The sequence below is a fragment of the Meles meles genome, chromosome 18 (assembly GCF_922984935.1).
Source record: "Meles meles chromosome 18, mMelMel3.1 paternal haplotype, whole genome shotgun sequence".
NCBI lineage: Eukaryota > Metazoa > Chordata > Mammalia > Carnivora > Mustelidae > Meles > Meles meles.
Genome location: NC_060083.1, coordinates 49,732,190 through 49,755,179, shown reverse-complemented (window position 1 = coordinate 49,755,179; position 22,990 = coordinate 49,732,190). Strand labels below are relative to the sequence as shown.

At 45.4% G+C, this 22,990-nt stretch overlaps 1 protein-coding gene across 4 annotated transcripts in view; it reads left to right on the top strand.

Moving 5' to 3' along the window:
• Positions 1–11,414: 11,414 nt before the first annotated feature.
• Positions 11,415–22,990, top strand: part of ERN1 (endoplasmic reticulum to nucleus signaling 1) — a 76,820-nt gene continuing 65,244 nt past the window's right edge. For all 4 annotated transcript variants that reach the window (XR_006815869.1, XR_006815868.1, XM_045984115.1 and 1 more), the window contains exon 1: positions 11,415–11,609. Coding sequence is in view for 2 of the 4 variants with exons in the window: in XM_045984115.1 (XP_045840071.1) it covers positions 11,556–11,609 (54 nt within the window). In the remaining 2 variants the exon portion in view is untranslated. The remainder of the gene's footprint in view (positions 11,610–22,990) is intronic.

Sequence of the window (22,990 nt, the reverse complement as noted above, 5' to 3'; positions counted from 1 at the left end):
TTTGTGACGAATTTGTTGTATGACCCTCAATTGGAGGAGATTAGGAATATCCAAAAAAGTGGTTGTGGACATTAAATGAAATGATGTCAGTTGCCTAGCACATTCTGAGTGGTAAAGAAATAATTGTTTTTAAAGGACTGCTGTGATGTGGAAAACTTATGTGAGGGCAGTGCTTTAATAAATGCTGAAACAGAGCTATGAGCAATCTGCTGTGGAAGCCCCAAGGACAGAATGCCCAACTTTGGGTAAATTAGAAGTACTTCTAAGTACTGAACTCTTACAGTAACCCAGGCACCCTCTTCATTACAAGTGACCCTGGAACAAGGAAGGGCGTGAGGGAGGCGTTGGGGCACCCACCACCCAGCGGTGGAAAATTCCTGACTCTATTATGACTCCCCCCACCCCAAAGCTCAACTACTAGTAAACTATTGACCAGAGCCTTATGGATAACATAACCAGTCAATGAACACATATTTTGTGTGTAATATGTATAATATGCCACATGCTTACAATAAAGTAAGCTAGAGGAAAGAAAATGTTATTAAGAAAATCATAAAGGGGGGCGCCTGAGTGGCTCCGTGGGTTAAGCCTCTGCCTTTCGCTCAGGTCATGATCTTAGGATCCTGGGATCGAGTCGCATTGGGCTCTCTGCTTGGCGGGGAGCCTGCTTCCCCCTCTCTCTGCCTGCCTCTCTGCCTACTTGTGATCTCTGTCAAGTAAATAAATTAAATCTTAAAAAAGAAAGAAAATCATAAAGAGGTGGTGCCTGGGTAGCTCGGCAGGTTAAGCGCCTGATTCTTGATTTCGCTTCCAGTCATGATCTCAGGGTTGTGAGATACGCCTCAGGTAGGGCTCTGGCAGGCGTGGATCCTTCTTGAGATTCTCTCTTCTCCCTCTGCCCCTCGCCCTGCTCCTGCATACTCTCTCCCTCTCCCTACTTCTTTCTCTCTTAAAAAAATAAAAAATAAAAAATTCAGGGGCTCCTGCGTGGCTCAGTGGATTAAGCCTCTGCCTTCAGCTCAGGTCATGATCCCAGGGTCCTGGAATCGAGCCCCGTATCGGGCTCTCTGCTCAGCGGAGAGCCTGTGTCTCCCTCTCCCTCTGCCTGCCTCTCTGCCTATTTGTGCTGTTTGTCAAATAAAGAAATAAAATCTTTTTTAAAAAAACTCATAAAGAGGAAATACATTTGCAGTGCTGTATGTTATATGTTGAAGAAAAAAAAAAAAGCTGGCCCACGCAGTTCAAACCCATGTTGTTCAAGGTTGAACTGTAATGGAGAAAAATATGGCACTGTCCCATGAGAGCTTAATTTACCTGGAGAGAGACAGCAGCCAGTCACAATATCTGGTTTTCTTGATTTCCCCAATGTTCTCTTTGGGAAATCTTTTCCTTTTTTCCTCCTAATTAAAAACAAGAAAACCATTTCAACCTGAGCTTGTAGTTACGTGGTACTTATTTTCATTATTTTCTACACAGTCTTTAGTTAAATCTAATTTAAATTTAGCTACAGTTAGCATCATTGCAAAGGAAGCTGCTCCGAATATTCTTGTGTGTGTGCCAAAAAGTCCCTTTGGGGTATGTAGATGGCGGCACAATTGCTGGGCGGGTAGGGTAGGCACATTTCCAATTTTCTAGATAATAGGGAATAACTTTCCAAAGTGGATCTCTCCTTTGCACCTCCGCATTGGCCTACACCCTCACCAATTCTTGATATTTTCAAACTTTTCATATGTGAGTATACAATGGTATCTCAGTGCAGTTAAATTTTTAAAGCGTTTAGTAATTTTTATACGATCATTGAGCAATCAGCTGACAATCAGGTTTTCCCTTCTGCAGTTGCTCTTTTAAAATTAAACTATAAAAAAATTTCAACTTTATGTACAGTAAAAGGTACCCATATTAAGTGTCCATTTCCCTGGGTTTTGTTTGTTTTTACAAATAGATACATTTGGGGGGCACCTGGGTGGCTCAGTGGGTTAAGCCTCTGCCTTCGGCTTAGGTCATGGTCTCAGGGTCCTGGGATTGAGCCCCACATCGGGCTCTCTGCTCAGCAGGGAGCCTGCTTCCTCCTCTCTCTGCCTGCTTCTCTGCCTATTTGTGATCTCTGTCTGTCAAATAAATAAATAAAATCTTTAAAAAAAATAGATACATTTGGGGGCGCCTGGGTGGCTCAGTAGGTTAAGTGTCCGCCTTCGGCTCCATCATGATCCCAGAGTCCTGGGATTGAGCCCCACAGCTGGCTCCCTGCTCAGCGTGGGGCCTGCTTCTACCTCTCCCTCTGCCTGCTGTTCCCCCGCTTGTCAAGTAAATAAACAAAATCTTTTTTTTGTAATGTCTTTAAAAAACACCAAAAACCAAAGAGGTACATCTGTGTGACCTCCCCCACAATCAAGACACAGAAAATTCTCACTGATCCAAAATGCTTCTCTCTTGCCTCTTTGTAATCAGTGCCCCCCCCCCCCCCGCCCCACCTTCAATCACCAACTCGGGCAGCCACTGACCCATGTTCTGTTATTACAGAATGGTTTTGTCTGTTTTAGATTTTCTTGTAAATGGATTCACGCAGTTTGTACTTTTTTGTGTCTGGCTCCTGTCCCTTAAACGAATGTTTTTGAGATTCGTCCATATTATTGTATCAGTGATCGATGCCGTTTTGTTGCTGAGTAGGATTTCATTATATAAATATGCCGCAGTTTGTTTTTCCATCTGCATGTTTACAGAATTTGGGTTGTTTCCAGTCTATGATGAATAAAGCTATTATGAACATTAGTGTAGAAGTCTTTTTATGGACATGTGTTTGCATTCCTTTTAGGAATGGAATTTCTAGATCATGTGATAAGCATATATCTTTAACTTTATAAGAAACAGCCTATTTTCCAAAGTGATTACACCATTTTACACTCCCACCAGCAATGTCTGAGAGGTCTGGTTATTTCAAATCCTGGTCAGCACTTGGCATTGTCACTCATTCTAATGGGGGCTCTTCGTGGTTTTAATTTACATTTTTCTGATGTCCAAAGATGTTGATCCTCTTTTCATACGACAATTACTATCTCTATTTTTGTAACGTGTTCAGATCTTTTGCCCACTTTTAAAATTGTTTTCTTTGTAATGAGTTATATGAGTTCTTTAGATCCTTTTTCACATCTATGTATTGGGAATATTTGCCTTTTTATTTTCCTGATAGTGTCTTTCAAAAAGGAGGCATTTTTAATTTTGATGAAATCCAATTTATCATTGATGGGGTTTTTTTAAAATATTTTATTTATTTATTAGACAGAGATCACAGAGAAGCAGGCAGAGAGAGAGGAGGAAGCAGGCCCCCTGCTGAGCAGAGAGCCCGATGCGGGGCTCGATCCCAGGACCCTGGGAACATGACCTGAGCTAAAGGCAGAGACTTTAACCCACTGAGCCACCCAGGCGCCCCTTATTGATGGGTTCTAAACAAGAGAGTGACCGTGTGGTGGAGTTCAAGCTCCCTGTGACATTCCACAGCCCAGATTTATTACCACCCGCCCCCAGCCCCAAGAATAACATGAGCTACTAATACGGGAGTGCCTACCACAGGCAAGGCACTTGACATATTTTAGTTCTAATTCTTGGGATAGTCCTGAAAGGGAATGCTATTTCTAGTTTTTAGCTCTAAGTTCCAGAACAATCAGAACCAGGACTCAGAGAGATTAAGTAATTCGATTACATTTGCACAAGTAACAGATGGCCAACTACAGCTGGGATTTGAATTCATAACAATTTGGTTTTAAAGCTTATGCTCTTTGATCACTATTCCATGTAATCTCCTAAGGGCCACCCGTTTAGTCAAAACTATTCCTTGTTATCTGAGAAGGTGGAGCTCATTCAACATACAGACCTACACACCTCACTTTTGAGGGAGGCTTACTACCCACCCCAGGAACTACCCAGTGAACCAAGGGACCAGGAGCAGAAGGGATGGTGGGGAGTCCCAACTCAGAACAGTAGATGGACCCAGAAGTTATACAGAAGATCTAAGACCTGAGTCCCTGGGAAGAGAGTCAAGAAGGGCACTGAGTCTGGAGGGGCCTGAGGTGAGTGTGGAACAGGGCTTCTGGGAAGCGAGAGGGACACCAGCACCTGGGGATGAAAGATGGAGAAGGGGCGCCTGGGTGGCTCAGTGGGTTAAAGTCTCTGCCTTTGGCTCAGGTCATGATCCCAGGATCCTGAGATCAAGCCCACACCGGGCTCTCTGCTCAGCAGGGAGCCTGCTTCCTCCTCTCTCTCTGCCTGCCTCTCTGCCTACTTGTGATCTCTGTCTGTCCAACAAATAAATAAAATCTTTTTTTTATAACATTTTTTTTAAAGATTTTATTTATTTATTTGACAGAGAGAGAGATCACAAGTAGGCAGAGAGGCAGGCAGAGAGAGAGGAGGAAGCAGGCTCCCCACGGAGCAGAGAGCCTGATGTGGGGCTCGATCCCAGGACCCTGAGATCATGACCTGAGCCGAAGGCAGCGGCTTAATCCACTGAGCCACCCAGGCACCCCAAATAAAATCTTTTGAAAGAAAGAAAGATGGAGAAGACAGAGAACACTGTCTAGAACAGTTATCCAGCCAGCGTTGTGACTTGCTCCTATGGCTACCATGGGTATGTGTGGAGGGAGGTAATGTGTGGAAGCCAAAAGGGACCCAAATCATCCCATTGTAAGTTCCCTCAACTTTCCTCTTCTCTACCTCAACCTAACACAACCCTGAGACCCTTCTCTCTGGTCTCAGAAGATGGGGCCTCTCATTCACTTTCTCTTTCAGGAAACACTTTAAAAGTCTTTTTTTTTTTTTAAAGATTTTATTTATTTATTTATTTGACAGACAGAGATCACAGGTAGGCAGAGAGGCAGCCAGAGAGAGAGAGGAGGGAAAGCAGGCTCCCCGCTGAGCAGAGAGCCTGATGCGGGGCTCCATCCCAGGACCCCCGGACCATGACCTGGATCGAAGGCAGAGGCTTTAACCCACTGAGCCACCCAGGTGCCCCTCAGGAAACACTTTAAAAGTCCTTCCATGCTTCATCCTATTCTGGGTACAAGAAATACAAACGTGAAGCAGAGTCTCTGTCTTCAAGCAGCTCACAGTGTAGATGAGGGTAAAAAGAAAACCCATACATTTTATGCACTTCATGTCCCTTTTTCAACCTCCTTCAACCAGAGTCGTCTTCAGAGTGCTGGTATAGGTGGGGAAGAGAAAAGGAGAAAGAAAACTCTGCTTTACTAAAGGTCGGCCGTGGGCCACGTGTGGTCCAACCCATTGTTGATTTAGTCCTTCTAGAAATGCTGAGCCAGCATTTTAATCAGGGTTTATTGGTTTTGAATGATGAACCCAACTCAAGCTAGCTGAGGTAAATGGGGGAAGGTCTTCTGGTTCCATAGAGGAGGCATGCCGGGCTAGGCAGGCCAATCTCAAGCCAAATCAGATCAGAACGTACACTTGTCCCGGGCACCTTGATTCCATCGGTGCATTTCTTGTCAACTTCTTTCTTTCCTGTTGGCTTTCTACTGGATGGAGGCAGTTCCTGGGCATCCTACCTCCTGGCTCCGCCACTAGAAAGGAAATGAGTTTCTTTTTCTGACTCTAGGTGGAGTAGGGTCAAGTGAAGGTGGCCAGATGGGTGGCTGTTTTGCTTGTGTAATATTGCATATCCAAACCATGCCATGAGTCAGAGCTAAAAACATCAGCCATTTTAGTATCTTTTGCAAGTGTGAGCGTTAACTAGGCTCAGCTGAGAAGTTCTTCAGCTCCATGTGGCATCCGATGACGACACCTAGGGGCTTGACTGGGCTGGAACATCCAAGGGGGCTCGCCCACATGGCTCACTGCTGGGGGTGGCTGGCCTCTGGGGGCTCAGCTGCAGCTGTTAATTAGGACAACTCCGTTGTCCTCCAGGTGGCCTGTGGGTGGCTTGGGCTTCTCCCAACACAGCCACCAGGTTCCAAGAAGCAGTATCCACAAAGTGGGAATTCTAAGAGGAAGGAAATGGAAGCTGCCAGGCCTCTTAAACCTGGGCTGGTAAATCCCTGAACGTCACTTCTGGTTAAGACCAGCCCCGGAGCCCGGCTAGATTCAAAGGAGGAAAAACAGCTCTATCTTTTTATTTTTAACTTTTATTTACTTACTTATTTAATTTTTAATTTTTATTTATGTCCTCCCCACTGTTCCATCCTAGCTGCCTTCCCCACCTCATCTCCCACTGGTCCCCAGTGTGGACGTCAAGCACGGGCTCACCGAGGAGTCAGCTCGGGCTTCCATGAAGCCACACAGGGTCACCCCTTCCTCATGCCTTTGTTCTGGCCCTCCTCTTCCCCTGCCAAATCTGAAAGGACCCAGTGCAGAAACCACTTCTTCCATGAAGCCCCCACTGCATGCCTCTGCCCCACTCCTTCTCCATCCATCCCATCCCTTTCCTTCCCCTGGATCCATCCCTCTCTTGAACACCATAATTCTGTTTCTGAGTTTACTCCTGCTTTCTCAAACTTTTCACAGTTGCCCTTGCATGGTGCTTATTTTGGGGCATGTCCTAACACTTTTGCCAGCCTGCAAACTCTGTCATATTCCCTCACGGCACTTTGTTGTCAGAAGCCCTCGAAAATATTTGCAAAAAGAATGAATGAATGAATGAGTAGTCATCATCTGTGGAGAAGTCAGAGATGAAGTCATCTGCAAAAGGAAGCTGACTAGATTAAAACTAAGTTTGCCTTCTTCTCTGAATCTGGTTATGTCTGGGAATGAGTTCTAGGGAGAAAGGAGAGAAAGTCAGTAAGGTCTACATATTAAGCTGTGAGAAACACAGTCCGGAAGGAGGAAAAAGAGCCAGAAAAGGGTAACACCTAGAGAGGGAAAGTTCAGAAAGAAGAACTATTAATACATCTGAAGGGAGGCTCAGGAAAAACTAGACGAAGCATGGCCACTGGGATTTCACAAGAGGAAGAATGTTTATGAGCTGCCTGAAGGAAGTTTCCAGAGAGTTCTGTGGAAATAAGCCAGACCCCAGGGGAGTAGGAGGGACTGGCCAGTGAGGAAGTGGAGGCATTATGAGAGGACAGCCATTTTCACACTGGTGCTGAGTTGGCTCTTGGAGAACATACATTTCTGATAAACGGTGATACCATGGACACTTCCCCATGGTGGCACACAGACTCGGTACAACTGAGTGTGAAATACCGCAGCTCACAGGTGAGTGAACAAGTAATCAGTCAGGATTAGACTGGATTATCTCATAGGGCGGAACTGCCAGGAGGAAGCTCACTCTTCTCTCCCAGATGGCTGCTCAATAATTATTCACATTCTTTTGCACACTCCCCCGATGAGACTAGGAGTCTTACACGTTATTTGAGGCAATGCCCCTCATCACCACACATTTGTACGCATTTCTGGTTGTTATTGATACTCGAAGGAAACGCCAAGTTGGGCTCCTAACTATGTTTACATGTCACAAAATGGTACCTTGTCATCACGCTGGGGGAGGAACAAGAACAACAAGCAGCTAATGGGGGAGCGTGTCATAGCATCTGGGGTTGATCAGATGAACTCTGACATCATGTACACGTAGCTGGGTCCTAATCTAGGTCATGCCTCTTCTAGCTATGTGTTACCCCCGCCAGACTGTGGACCTTTTAACATTTCAACGTGTCACGTGTAAAACAGGGCAAACAACACCCACCTCTGGAACTGCTCAGGTAATGTGAGGTGACCCTACAAAGCATGAACTCGCACATTCCCAAACAATAGCCAACAGCCAATAACCCTTCACTGTGATAATGAGGAACACTCACTCCCCTTTGCAGCACAAGAAGTGTGCAGTAGGTTGGATTCTATGGTAAAGAGTTCTTCAGAGTGTCACTGTCTTTCCAGATCGGGTTATCCCGGAACGGGACGAGCCAAAGTCACTGCTCACAGTGACAGCAGCTTTTCTTGAATTTCCCTTCAGTGGTGGAACCTGAAGGAGATAAAGATTTCACTTGCTACCAGAGACTCTCGCCTCATTGTTTGACTTATCCCATAACTACGCTAGACGTGCTGGAAGGTCAAATCCGTTTGGAAGCAGCAGCAATAGCATCGACATCACAAGAAAGTCAGTCACCTTATTCTGATAAAGACACTGTTCCTTTGAGACAGTCCCGGAACTGTCAACCATGACCTCTCTTTTTGGTTTCACCAGCTTCTTTCCCTCTCAAGATTCCTTCATGAGGAAGACAAACATCATATGATTTCCCTCATACGCAGAACTTAAAACAGATGAATTTAGGGGAAGGGAAGGAAAAATAAAATAAGATGAAATCAGAGAGGGAGACAAACCATAAGGGACCTTTTACTGTAAGAAATAAACTGAGGGTTGCTGGAGGGGAGGTTGGTGGGGGGATGGGATAACTGGGTGATGGGCATTAAAAAGGCATTTAATGTAATGAGCCCTGGGTGTTACACGCAACTGATGAATCACTGAATTCTACCTCTGAAACTAATAATACGCCATATGTTCATTAAATTGATTTTAAATAAAAAAAAAAGTCATTCAAAGGCAGCTACCCTCTCACTGAATAGCTATCTGCAAGCCAACCTCTTAATCATTTTAAAATGAAATTTTGAAGGGTTTTAAACAGCAATGAAGAGGCTGAGTCATAATTTATCCCACCAGAGGGCGACGTTTGCTAAAATAAACAAAAGGGAATAGTGGCTGCAGGAATTAACACCAGACCTTATGAGAGAGCCCAGGCGGAGGCTCTTGGCTACCCTCAGTCACCTGCGGAAACTGGAAAACATACAGGCCTCTGGGGTCCATCCCTGGAGATGCCAGTGGGGGGCGAGGACAGGAAAAGGTGTTGGAAATCTGTTTTTTTAAACATTCTCCAAGTTTGGGAATCACTGGTTCAGAGAGAAGTGAAAATAAGATTTTGTGAACTTACTTCCTCCCAACCCCCAGCTCCTCAGACATATTCCGGTCCTGCTGTAGTCCTTGCCGAATCCCATACACATATTTTTCTCACCTTGGTGAAAAGAGAGGGCTGATTTTCACACAAGACCATGACCTTGGCCTTGTTTAGAGCATGCTATTTAATGCAACTTCCAGAAAGGTCATTTACTGCCTGCTCATTTTCAGGTCTTTTCTACAGGTCCACTTCAAAGGCACCCTACAAAAATATTTCCATTTCTGTTTCTATTTATCAGTGATGCCAGCTTTTGCTTTATCGTAAGCAAAAAGCTGTCAAAACAGTACGTAACTACAGAACAGACTTATGGGCAATGCTATCATAAATAAAACCAGAGCTTATCATAGGAGTTGCCAGTTAAGTGGAGAAGCGCATAAAACGTGGGAATTGATTAAGTGTAAGAACAGTCTAAGTGCTGCCTAAGAAATTCTGAGAAATTCTGACAATCTATAATAGCACAGTTAAGGCCTGGGGATTTGGTCCAACTGAGTACAAGATACAAAATATACCTACCTGGCCTAGACTCCTTGGAACAGATTTCTTTTTTTCTTTGTTGGATCTTTAAAGCTAATTTATGAGTCAGATGAGTCAGATTCCCTTTTGTGTTTCATCTACTGCGCTTACAGGGTCACAGTGACATTTTGAATTCTCAAAGGGCTGCCAGAGTTCCAGGCCAGAAAGTTCCCCTCTTAGACTTACGCTGTTTGAGAAAAAGCACCAGAGAAGGGATGTGAAAGCAGTATTTTCTAGTCAAGCGCCTCTTTTAACTCAAACTTGTGGTCTTGCAGATCCTGTCTTCAGCTGGCAAGCTGGACAGGTAAAAAGCCCCTCCCAGTTTCTGGATTGTAGGCTCCTCCCTGGACCAGGGGCTATGCTGCCTAGGAGTGACGGACCCTCTGCTTCCAACCATCTCTCCGTCAATCCCAAACCTCTCTACAGTGAAACGTGTGGATACCACTCTTCAAAATATGTCTACTTCTTTCACAGTTGCCAAGATTCATCACACTCTTAAAAATTGGTATTAGGGGGGCACCTGGGTGGCTCAGTGGGTTAAAGTCTCTGCCTTCGACTCAGGTCATGATCCCAGGGTCCTGGGATTGAGCCCCACATCGGGCTCCCCGCTCAGCAGGGAGCCTGCCTGACTCTCTGCCTACTTGTGATCTCTCTGTCAAATAAATAAAATATTTTTTTAAAAAATTGATACTAGGTTCTCCAGCAGTGGTAGAGATAGGTCACTTGACTTTGATCCAGGCATTGGGGGCTGGGAATAGGAAACTCTGTTTATGGATTTTGGCTTCTGGTGAGCATCTATTTTATATTTGAATAGGGTTGATCCGGACATTGGGCTGTCCCCTGCTACTTCTTTGCTGTTTTCTCTAGCATTGCCTACTCCTTTCCCCCAAACCCTGAAAAATCTGAGGCTGTCATGTGAGCAAGCCAGGAAAAACTAGAGAAGTTGTTATCCCCTATTTCTTTTTCTCCAAGGATATGCAAATGCGGTGCTTTGAGTCTTAGTTTCTCCTGTTACAAACAATATGTCTTGTCTCTCCACTTCCATCCAAGTGGAGAGCAGCTGGGGACCCTGTGACCAAATGGGTGCCAGGCTTTTAAATTCGGGTTGATAGTCTACAATCCTCATAGATTTGTATGAGTCCTCAACATACCCACTCCCTCCAAAGAGTTGTGACCCATGTCATTTCTAGCTCCACGAAGACACATCTACGAAATGCCACATTAACATACGACGCAAGCCGCTGAAATGGATTCCCTCTTTGCTTATAAGCAAGAATGCCTTGGCTGTAGTTTATTCCAAAGGGAAGAGATGGCTGTTGGACGAGATTTGAGGGGAATTCCTGAGGGCAAACGGAAGAAAGGGCCTTGGGGCTCGCTGAGAAACAGTCAGAGCACCCTAGAGCTGTGGACTTGCGCGCATGGCAGAAATGTCGTGTTTCCTGGAGTCCCTGCCAGCTGCTGACCCTGGCTCCGGAGGTCGTCCAGGATTCCACCACGACGGAAAGACGAAGCGGGGTCTCTGGACAGCCGGCACCATCAGTCTCCTGGACTGTCCCCGGATCGAGTCTTAACACAGCGGGTCTCTCCGTGGGGCTGGTGAGACCGCCTGGTGACCGCGTGGGTAAGGGGTGCACCCGCGGGGCGGGACTGCCAGCCTCCCTCAGCCCTCGGCAAAGCTCCCGGCCTCAAACGCTCAGTGCCCCTAGACGCCAGACACCCAGGTCTGGTCCTTCTCCGCTGGAGCCACGGCCGCGTGACTCCCCGAACGCAAGAGGCCAGCACCGCCCCGGCCCCGCCCCTCCAGAACAGCCCCGCCCCAGGCTCCGCCTTCGGGCCCGGCCCCCGCCCAGTTTCGGGGCCGCCCCTCGGTCGGCCCCGCCCCCGCCCCCGCCCCGACCGGAAGAAGCGCCGGCACCCGGCGCTTATAGGGCTGGGCATGGGGGTGCCGCCACCGCCTAGTCAGCTCTGCGTCCGCTGAAGTCCGGCCGCCGCGGCGCTGTCGTCGCGGCGCCCCCGCCCCGTCCTCAGCCCGCCCGCCCGCACCGCCCCCCGGAGCCGGCCGGCCCGGCCGGGAGCCAGGCCCGAGTCCTCGCCATGCCGGCCCGGCTGCTGCTGGTGCTGCTGGCTCTGCTGCTGCCTGGCCCCGGGGTGAGTGACCCGGAGAGCGTGGGGTGGGGGACAGCGCGGGGCGGACTGGGGTCCGAGCCGGGATCGCGGCGGTGGTGGCTGCCCGGGCCCCCGCGCGTCCCGGCGGAGGTTCGGGCAGGGTGTAGGCGCCGGGCGGGGAGCGAGCACCTCGGGGCCGGCCCGAGGGGCCTCGCCGGCCAGCGCGGCTGTCACGGGCAGCGTCTCCCCGGGCCCCGTGCGCTCCCGCACAACTTTGCGTCGTCCCGGCGGCACCTCGGGGCCTCTCGAAGGCCCCGGGCGCTTGGAAGGTGGCCCCACCTGCCGGACCCTTCCCACAGGTGGGTGCCGGCTCTGTCTGGCGGTGGCGGCGGGGCAAGGATAGAAGGGGCCCTTTAATCGAGGGGGAGGGGAATGTCTTGCGTTTATAATCCTTGTTTGAACTTTTAAAAAATTCGAGAACTTCGGGAAACGAATGCCGCTGGGAGCGGGTAAGCATTTTTACCTGCGAGTATGATTCTGCTTACCTGCCTTTCAGGTTTCTAAGTGTGCAGAGGCAGGAGGCATCCTTTTGGGCACCAAGACTTCGTTAAGCAAGTTAAGCTGTGGGATTTACACTCTTTTAAGATCCCATGTGAGACAGGAGTGAAGCCTCTTCAGAACTTTAAATGGAAGACTGTCTCCTCATGTCAGAGCACTGTGGAGCGATCCGAAGGGTCTTTTCATCTTTTCCTGGAGAGAAATGGCTGGATTACATTTATTTAACTATTTTAAGACCTTCACTCAGGCTGTAGATTTGGGCCCCAGAGCCGGGGAGGACATTTTGTGGACAGGCTTGGCTTTTTTCCTTCTAGGTGAAAAAAACCTAAATTAGTGGTTTAAAAGAAAAAAAAAAACTCATTGTTCAGGATGTGGGTATGGTACATTGGTTCAGGTTCTTGCTTAATGACTTCCACTATGTACCTTTTAATATGGTATATCATGTACCAGGTGTCCCGGTGGAGAATTGACGTGTGTGTACCTGAGTGCCACAGTGTGAAGTCTTCAGAGGTCATGCATGTTTGGTAAAAGTCTGTGCTCTTGGAGGAACAAGACCTTGAAAATAGATGAAGTAAAATATAAGATCACCTTTTTCAAATTTGGGGGCGTTTTAAGGGGGAAAATTGTACACATTTCATGATTGAACTCATGTAAGTTGTTCTTTTTTTTTTTTAAAGATTGCATTTATTTTAGAGAGAGAACACAAGCAGTGGGGGGAGGGAGCTGAGGGAGAGGGAGAAGCAAACTCTGGGCTGATCAGGAAGTCCCACTGGGGTTTGATCCCAGGACCTTGGAATCATAACCTGAGCCCAAGGCAGATGCTTAACAGACTGAGCCACCCAGGTGCCCCAAGTTTTTCTTCTAATTAAAAAAGGGAATCCACTTTTACAACTAGGGTCACATTTTGAATGTGAACACTTCACCCTGGATTGGTTAACTGTTCCTTGGCATTTGTTCAAAAATAAGAGTATAAACATAATGATCAAACAAATGATATGGAAATCGATCATTTCATATCAGGGTCTAGGTATATATGGTTTTCTTTGCCACATCTTTCCATTGGCTGTTATTTTGCAGGATTCTAGTATTTTAGTTATTCAGTAACTTAGAGCCAAAAATAACTATTTAGCTTTAGTTGGGACTAGAGTTTCAGTTTGTGTAAATATTTCCAAATTGTATTTAGAAATCCAAACTTCTCAAAGTTCATGGTACAATATTCCAGACCCTTATCAAAAAGTTACATTTTAGTGTAACTGCTTTGTAAGTAGAATGTCAGAATTTTACTCCCGGAATTATCTACCAGTAAAAATTTTGATCCCCAAACATAGAATTATTATTTTAAATTTTAAATGGAACCCATTACAGAGTTTGCAGCTAAACTAGGCAGGAGTGATATCCCGCAAAACCTATTGGGTGTAAAATTGGACAAACCTGAGTTCAAACTGGTCACTTGCTAGCTGTGCCCTCAGACAGATTATTTTACTTTTTAGAGAGTCTGTTTCCTGATATGTGAAAGGGGGATAACTAGCACATGTTTTTTACTGTCATTATTTTTTTAATGTTATACACTTGCCAAAGAATATTTTCTTTTTAAGATTTTATTTATTTATTTGACAGACAGAGATCACAAGTAGGCAGAGGCAGGCAAAGAGAGAGAGGAGGAAGCAGGCTCCCTGCTGAGCAGAGAGCCCCATGCTGGGCTCGATCCCAGGACCCTGAGATCATGACCTGAGTTGAAGGCAGAGGCTTAACCCACAGAGCCACCCAGGCGCCCCTCCAAAGAATATTTTCAATGCTCTTTTTTTAAGTTTTAAATTTATTTTAAGTAATCTCTACACCCATTGTGGAGCTCGCACTCATGACCCCGAGACCAAGAGTCGCAGGCTCTGCCGGGCTGAGCCAGCCAGATGCCCCAGTACTGTTTCTTTTTGATTGATGAAATAACTCGTGCGTTGGAAGCAATACTGTGAGTTTCTTTCATGAGCGTGTCTGATTGAGCTAGACATTGACTCATCCTAGGCTGAGACTCTAGGCTATCATATCCAAAATGCAATAACACTGGTGTTACTAACTTCAGGCTGCCTCTTGTTAATCCAAATTGTGCTTATTTAGTGAGTGTTTTCTCTCCTCCCTGGACCTGGATCTTGTACCCAGTGTTGGTTTGTATTACATCATCACTGTCCTTTAGTCCTTATTTAATGGTGTTTATGTACCATTTCTGTCAGGTACCAAACAGATCTGAAGCATGGGAGGCAAAATGCTATCTTCAGCTACAATATATACGATTTCTTTTATTCAGCCAGTGTTTTGGTTTTAGAGGAGAATAAACAATGACACCGAGAACCGAGGCCCATGTGTGTACAAAAACACACTGAGGATACCATCTGAGATAAGAAGCTTAACTAGAAATGTCCTTGCTTATCATTTGCTCTGATAGTTATCACCTCCACGAATGATCTTGCTAGGCGATATCAAGAATTTACACTGAGGCCATGAGGAGAATGTTTCATTAAGCTCATATCAGAGCTTCTGATCATGAAATTGGACTGTAGTTCACATGTGTGTGTTTTGTTTCATGCCTGGCCTCTGGGCTTTCCACAGTAGTTTAGCTTCTCAGAGCAGGAGAGAAGTGTGTATAAGAGTTCCTCTTGAGAGTGTTCAAGAGTAGGCCGTATTCCTAAACGTAAAACTAGTGAGCTGTGTAAAGGCTTCTTCTTGTCTGGACAGAATCGTGCCACCTGCATGGTCCTGGGGGAGAGAGTTCTTTGCCTGTGTCAGATTTTGACTCCATTTTTCAGGTTGAGGAATTTTTGGATAATGATTTCATTTTCACTGGAAACCTCTCTGGTTTGGAGATCCAAAGTAATCTTTAGGTTCAAGATTGTCTATGTTTTATAATGATCAAATGTTATCCCTGAAGAGATGAAGTAGGCAAGAAAAATGTAATGTATCATTTTAATGGATTCAGTTTTTATTATGCACAAATAACTAGGGGCCTGTAACCTAGCAATATGATTAGAGTGTGATGCTGGCTTGAAAAAATAGGGACAGTGAATCATAGTTTGTGAATAATAAACATGCTAGTTGGCTGTATTTCCTAGGGTTGGGGATTTTTTTTTCTATCTTTATCTTCACCTATATCCCCTGTTTGGTTTCAGACTTCCTTGCATCAGAGCAACACATTCTTAGTGATATTTAAGTGAGTGCCACAGACAAGATACGGGCTAGGAAAAGTAGAACTTTTAAAAGGATCATAAGCTCCTCCTTTGCATTCTTTTTTTTTTTTTTTTAAAGATATTTTTAGTCTCTTTTTTTTTTTTTTGGTCTACGCCCAATGTGGGGCTTGAACTCACGACCCTGTTATTGAGTCACATGCTCTACTGACTGAGCCAACCAGGCGCCCCTCTACATCACTTCTGATTATCATATGATCTTTGTTCATGTACAACCACACAGCAAATACAGCAGCATAAAAATACGTGTTTTATATTTATGTTTAGTTTCACAGAAGCTTTCTATAACTGTTAGGAAATTTTCTGAATATGTTATTGAGTTTGTCACTTTGACTAGCACCTTGGTAAACTATCATCCATGCCAAAAGCATTTGAGCCTTCTATGTCCAGCCTGAGATTGGAGACTGGGGTCACACTGACCAAGATCGATAGGATAATAAACCATGCTTTGCCTAGTGGCCACCCTGCTGAGTCATATAGATTGTTTCCAGTTTTCCCACCATTATAAGGAAAGGTGTATTTCCCTTTCTTCAAATCTTTGTGTTTGGTGCTTTTTTTCCCTTTTCTTTTTTGTATTTATTTATTTGACAGTGAAAGACACAGCGAGAGAGGGAATACAAGCAGGGGGAGTGGGAGAGGGAGAAGCAGGTTTCCCGCTGAGCCGGGAGCCCTACACAGGGCTCGATCCCATGACCTGGGCCAAAGGCGGATGCTTACTGACTGAGCCATGTCTTGATATATATCCTTCCAGATATTTTTTCTGTGCACATATTTGTGTAGATATTTTTCTTACCCAACTGGAACATATCCTGGATCTTTCTGTGCCGATAAATTTAATTTTGCAGCATTATTCTCACGGTCGCATACTACTTCTCTCATTGGATGAACCATAATTGTGGGGGGGGGGTTGGATACCATAATTTGGCCAGTAAGCCATTTAGATATTAAGGCTGTTTTTAATTTTAATTATTACAAACAGTGTGGTGGGGTGCCTGGGTGGCTCAGTCGGTTACGTGTCTGCCTTTGGCTGAGGTCATAATCTCAGGGTCCTAGGTTAGAGCTCTGTATCAGCTCCCAGCTCAGCAGGGAGTCTGCTTCTCCCTCTCCCTCTGCTCCTCCCCCTGCTCATTCTCTTCTCTCTTCCTTCCTCTCTCTCTCTCTCAAATAAATAAATACAATCTTTCTTAAGAATAAAAAACAATAGTGTGATAAACTCTCTTATTGCTAAGCATATCTTAACTGCCTAATTATTTCCTTGGAATAAATTCTCAGAATCAGAATTTGCTGATCTTATTTACTCTTGCCCTCTTCCCCAGCCTCCAGGGAATGCTGGATGTTTTTAAGAGCACAAAACTAACCTTTAAATTGGTTTTATAGCAGCCATTTAAAGTAACCTGTTTTCTTTTAGCAGTGTGGATTTCAGGTCAAGCGAAAATGGAACGTCTAGATCTTGTTTTGTTTATGTTTTGAAGATGTAAATGCCTGTAGCAATGTCTTGCTGACAATTTATATACATAAAAGCTGCTGAGAAATGTTTTATTCTAATTTGTTAAGTAACTTGGTCTGCAGTGGTTTCAGATCAGCTTTCTAACAGATGTGACTCCCACGAGCGCCCTGAAATACCTCGGGATAATTCTGCGAGTTTGGTTTTGAGGGTAGCTGACCTTCTGCAGATTCTTTCTGTAGTTTGTCATGAGGCCATTTAAAGTTTTGCCTCAAGACTGTTAATAAATCCAGAGTTGGTGCATTGACTGTCCCTTGTGAAGACCATAGTTCTTAACAGTTTGTCCGTACAGGTGTTTTTCCTGGGAAGATTCAGGTACCATTTGACAATGGAATTACGCCTTTGGTGGTATTTTGTCCTTTCCACAAACAGACCTAAACTAACTTGTCCAAAAGAATGTTGTGTCTTTCCAAATAATCACCCCTTTAGAGGTCAGGGTTCATGTCATACAAATCAGTTAAAAAATTTTTTTTCAGGGCACCTGGGTGGCTCAGTGGGTTAAAGCCTCTGCCTTCGGCTCAGATCATGATCCCAGAGTCCTGGGATCGAGTCCCGCATCGGGCTCTCTGCTCAGCAGGGAGCCTGCTTCCTCCTCTCTCTCTCTCTCTCTGCCTGCCTCTGTGCCTGCCTCTCTGCCTACTCGTGATCTCTGTCAAATAAAATAAATAAAATCTTTAAAAAAATTTTTTTTTTTCTTTTCAGTATTTTTTTTTCTTTTCAGTATTTCATTTAGGAATTCATTTAACCCATTTAATAATTCAGGAACCCTAAAAAAGCAAATATTTGCTCATAAGCCAATGATACGTAACAGTTTAAAACCTTTCCCAATTCCTTCGGGTGTTTGCTTGAATATAACTTATCTGTGGTTCACACTGAAATTTTGATCAAAACTGTTACTCAGCTTGATTGCGTAATTTATTGAGGACACTTGGATTTGATTTTTGAGTGTTTTTAAAAACCAACTAAACACTAATTATCCCTTAGGGGATACAAAAGTATATTCTTTGAAGGGGATTTCCAAAAAAACTCCAGAAATATTGTGAGTGGTGGGAACATATGCAAATAAATGGATAGCCTCCCAAGTAACTAGAGTCAGGGTAGCAGGAGTCTTGTTGATCTAGCCCAATGTGTCCCAGTAATTTCCCCACCCGAAGTGAGGAATAGGAGAGTGCACATCCATCACTAACAGTGGGAGCACATTAGGACCTTGGAGGATGATATTTGGAGCATATACCATGCCCTCCTCTCCAAAGTTGAACAATAGCTATTCTGCTGTTCCCTAGAGCAGACAGATGAGGACGTTGAGGCCAGAGAGGGCTGGGGACCTGTCCAAGGTCATGCTTCAGTGGCGGAACTGAACTTTGAATCTAACCCTCCCGCTTCCCTTTAAAGAGCGTCTCCTACAGTGCTTGTGTCCTGGTGGCTTTGTTAGAACCGTCAGTTTACCCAGTCACACCCTGAGCAGGTGACCGACCATGCTGCAAGGAGAGATTGGCTCTAGAGAAGGAGTGGGCAGAGAGGAAAACAGACTTTCTTGGAAGCTTCAGGAACTGTGCAGATGATGCTCTTGTTCCTCCCACGAAAGTCATGGCCTCTTACCTTTTGTTCCAGTAGTAGAAAGATGCAGCTTTGAGGTGGAAACACTGCCTTCACCTGAGATTGTCCATCAGTGGGAAGGACCATTGTCAACTCTGGAGCCAAGTCCAGTGAAGGTGAATAGAGTGGAGATTCAGAGGCCCTTAAAACCAGGTCATAGTTGAAGCTCAGTTCTTTGCTTAGGTCTAATAATATCCAAGCAGGTGCATATTTTTTTTCAGTAAAATCTTGCCCAGAAATGTTTCTGAAATAGCAAAACTGAAAGTTCACGTCTTAGAAGCCTTTACCCAGAGTTGCATGGTGCCGTCAGTCTTTGGTATGGGATCCTGAAAAGCTAGAACTTCTAATCATCAGGTTGGCCTGGAGTGTTGGCCTTTGCAGGGGCCCCTACCTCCCAAGTATTTCCGGCACCAGGAAGTGGGTCTGTGGTGACAGGAGAGAGAGTGGCCTTGGCCCTTGGACCACAGTGGAGGGATGAAGGTTAGCTTAGGTGGGTCTCAGGAGAGTGTAAGGAGGGAGAGAGGAGGCCACCAAGAAGGTGCCCTGGTCGGGGGAGAGGGCTGTCCGTTTTCTTGCTGGTTTGCCCTAGAAGGAAGGGACCCTGGTTTACTTATCTGTATCCTCTCTGGCATTTAGCATGGGAGTTGGCCATACCCACTGCGGTGAGCACTCAGCAGGTAAGGATTGAATATTCCTTTTTGAAGCTCTTTAAGACCAATAAAACAAGGAGCTGTTTCATGGTCAGGCGTATGGGTTGTGGATTTCTTAGGGGGGAGTAGGGGGGAGTAGGAGGGAGGAAGATATTGCTGTACCCTTTAAAGGGATCTCATCAGTAGTGTTTCTACAGAGTGAGAGGGGGTTCCAGGATACTTGGTTGAGTGGGTGTCAACCATAGTGTCTGGGACCCTTTTGATGGGCTCCTCACCTCAGTAATGAGATTAATTTGTCCATTGCCAAACCCTGCGAGCTAAATGGTTTGTGATTATGCCAAGTCAGTTTCATTTTTCACTCAGCATGATGTTTCATTGTTTAAAAAAATGAACCTTGATCTAGGGTTGTCCTCTTATGTATGAAACATGATTTCCCTAGTTAGTAGACTAATTTATCATTATCATTCAAAACCACCCCTTTCTCCAGTGGATTACTCCCCTCTTCCCCCCATTTCAGATGAGGGAATAATTGTTTGTCTGGGCTGCAGAAGGGTTTGTCATGGAAACCAAGTTTTCACATACGTTTTCTGAACAAATGGTGTTGTCAGAATCCCTAGATATTGTCATTGATCTACCGTAGGGTCATGGGAGTTTGTTGACGAAACTGAATCAGATCTCTGTTCTCTTAAACAGCCCCTCACTCCTGAGGGCCTCTGGGAGTGAAAGAAACACCTGCCCAGAGGGCCACAGCTGCCACTAGCAATGTGTTACTTGAGGCAGTGCCTCTCAGCCCTGGCTGAATTAGCCACCTAGAGTCACCCGGGGAGCTCTTTAAGCACCCTCTGTTGAGGTACCACCCAAAGTGACTGAAATCAGAATCTCTAGGAATGGAACCCAGCACCCGTCATTTACCAAAAAAAAAAAAAAAAAAAAAAAAAAAAAATTTTTTTTTTCTTCTTCCTAAGCCCCCAGATGATTCTGATGTGCTGTCCCATACCTTCATTGTAGACAGAGCAAATGTGTCTCTCTCCTGTGTCCCGTCACATTACAGAGCGCTAGACCAAACTGGAGACAGGCTTGGTTCATTTTGTAGAGAAATTGGGATTGATACGTCCTGCTAGTTAGTGGCAGAACTAGTCATGGACCAGTTGTGTTGTGCTTTTTCTAATATATTGTAGTGCCCAACTTTAAAAGAACAAGTAATTCCAGACGGTGAGTACTAACTACTGAAATTGCTTTTTAAGAAATCAGCTTTAGCTTATAAACTGACTTTTTTTTTTTTTAAGATTTTATTTATTCATGAGAGAGAGACAGAGCACAAGCAGGGGAAGAGGGAGAGGGGAAGCTGAGCTGGGAGGGACCCTGAGGTGGGCGGGTGGGGGTGGGGAGGGGACTCGATCCCAGGACCTAGAGCTCATGACCTGAGCTGAAGGCAGATGCTCAACCCTCTGAACCACCCAGGTGCCCCAAAACTGACTTCATATTAAATAAACTTAGTCATTGAATTATAAGGTATTTAGAATTCTTTAAAGTTCTACTGCATGCTTACTTAGTATTTTTGCCTTCTCCATATGTTAAGAGGCCTAACGAATCAGAATAATACTGGTTTCCAGGTTCCTTTGCAGTACCCTCTCTGAGGTTTTTTTTTTTTAAAGTTTTATTTATTTATTTATTTTTTTAAATTAATTTATTTATTTTGGTTTTATTTATTTTTGAGAGAGAAAGTGTGCATGTGCGTGCACAAACAGGGGGAGGGGCAGAGGGAGAAGCAGACTCCCCACGGAGCAGGGAGACTGATGTGGGGCTCCATCCCAGGAGCCTGGAGTCATGACCCGAGTCAAAGGTGGATGCTTCACCAACTGAGCCACCCAGGCGCCCACCCTCTCTGAGTTAAAAGAGCCTGCTGGAGCCAGAGTGGGGCAGCTAAGGGGAGTGGGTGTGGAAGAAATGTGTGAAAGGAGTAGGTTCGATAAAGTACAAGAATGAAGCATATAAACAAAAAGGGCCTTTCTTATCAGGGTAAGAATGTGGGTTGGGAGCCAATCATGGGAGGGTATGGTTTGTGATACTCACCTTCCCTTCTCCTGGGAGGGCTGGATATCCAGATTATTCATCAGCCTGCGGGGATCTGCAGCAGGTGCACCGTTGAAGGGCCTGGCTGCAGAATGTGTGCAGGAGCTGGCCAGCCCGTTGTCTCAGCAACTGGACCAGCCTTGGATGTTACTCTAGGAATCCGAATAGTGGCTTAGAAGCAAGGGGACCTCACTTCTAAGTGTTACGTTGATGGGGCTTGACCACATCTAATGCCCTGCTGGAACAATGGGGACAGAGGTCAGTAGGACTGGGAGGTCACTCTTTGATGACAGCCTCTACCTGGGCCTGGGCATCTGACCTGACAGAGTGGGGCAAACTTGAGGACAGGGGCCTCCTTCAGTAGACAGATAGGCGTAGTTTGTCATTTTAGCTGTTCTGAAATGTAGTTTATAGGCACATCTTCTGTTTTCATGTGTGTTTTGACCCATGCAATACACGGGTGTTTCTTCGGTGAGTGGGAGGAGGGAGACGAGGGGTTGGGTGCTAGCCAGCTAGGAGACTTTGGACAAATGAATTATTTCCTCATCCATAAAATGAAGGCATGAAACTAGAAAATCTAGGCCGGCCAATTCCTAAATGTCTTCCCGAATTAGGAAAACCATTTAGGTTAAAATGACTAGTTACCCCACCCCCCACCTCCCCGCAACAGCTTTACAGCCACTCTTACCTGGGTGGTCGAAGACAGGAAGGCTGCTTTGGGCCCCCCCCCCCCCAGCTTCGTTAGCTCCCGAATGTGGTGGATTTCCTCTGTTCATCCATTCATTCACCCTGTCTTACTGGGTATATATTCTATGCCAAGCACTGTTTGAGGGGCCCATTAATGAACACAACAAAGACCTGTGCCCTCATGAAGACTTCTACTCGGTGGAGTGAGTCAAGCCACAACAGCATGATAAATACATAAACGTATTTGTGAGAAAGTGATACAATTCTATGGAAAGAGAAAATCTAGAGCAGAGCAAGGGAGGTGAGGGCCTGGGAGTTGCTGCAATGATGGGCTGTGGTTTCATCTGGTGTCACGCACCTGTCGTGTAAGGCGCAGCCAAAGCGTGGGGCCTTCCCTGACCACTGTCCTCTCCTAGACAAGAGCCCCTCGCTCACTCTGAGTGACATCACATCGCACAGTGTTGGGGTTAATATATGAGTTTGTACCTGAGTTTGTTTCTCGTCTCCTGAAGGGCTGGTATTGATAACTCAAGTATGTTTGAAAGCACTGAGCAAATATGAGGTATTGAGTGTAACTGCTGCCAATTTTTGATGATAGCATAGCAAGAGAAAGTTTAAAATTCTGTTAAAGAAATCTCAGAAACCCCCACAATCCAAGGAACAGAGCCAGCAATTCTTTGATTTTTGTGATGGCTCTGCTCCCAAATGCGCACGTGGTGTGTATATATTTTTTACAAACAAAATTAGTTTTTGTTTTCCATTGTAGAAGTATCTGTAAGCTCTCCAGATAAATCCAGATACTGCAACAAAGATGTAAAGCCGGGTTCGGGGAATCTCTGACTTCAAAGGCACCACTTCTCTCTGGACAACCCAGAGACCTGATCCTATAGTTGAGTTAGGGTTCATTTTCCACTTGCTGTGGTCTGGTTTTGCAAAGAAGAAAACGGTTTCCTTTATGCACAGAGATGAAGAACAAGTTTATCTGTAGTTCTGGCACTCAGCTGACTGGGAACCAGACCACAGTTGCCAATCCCAAGTCCTCCTGGTCTGTTAGATCAGTACTTGGAAATCTTTAGGGCTTTTGGTGCCTGGGTAAAGTTCAATCACTTATCTGATTTGTGG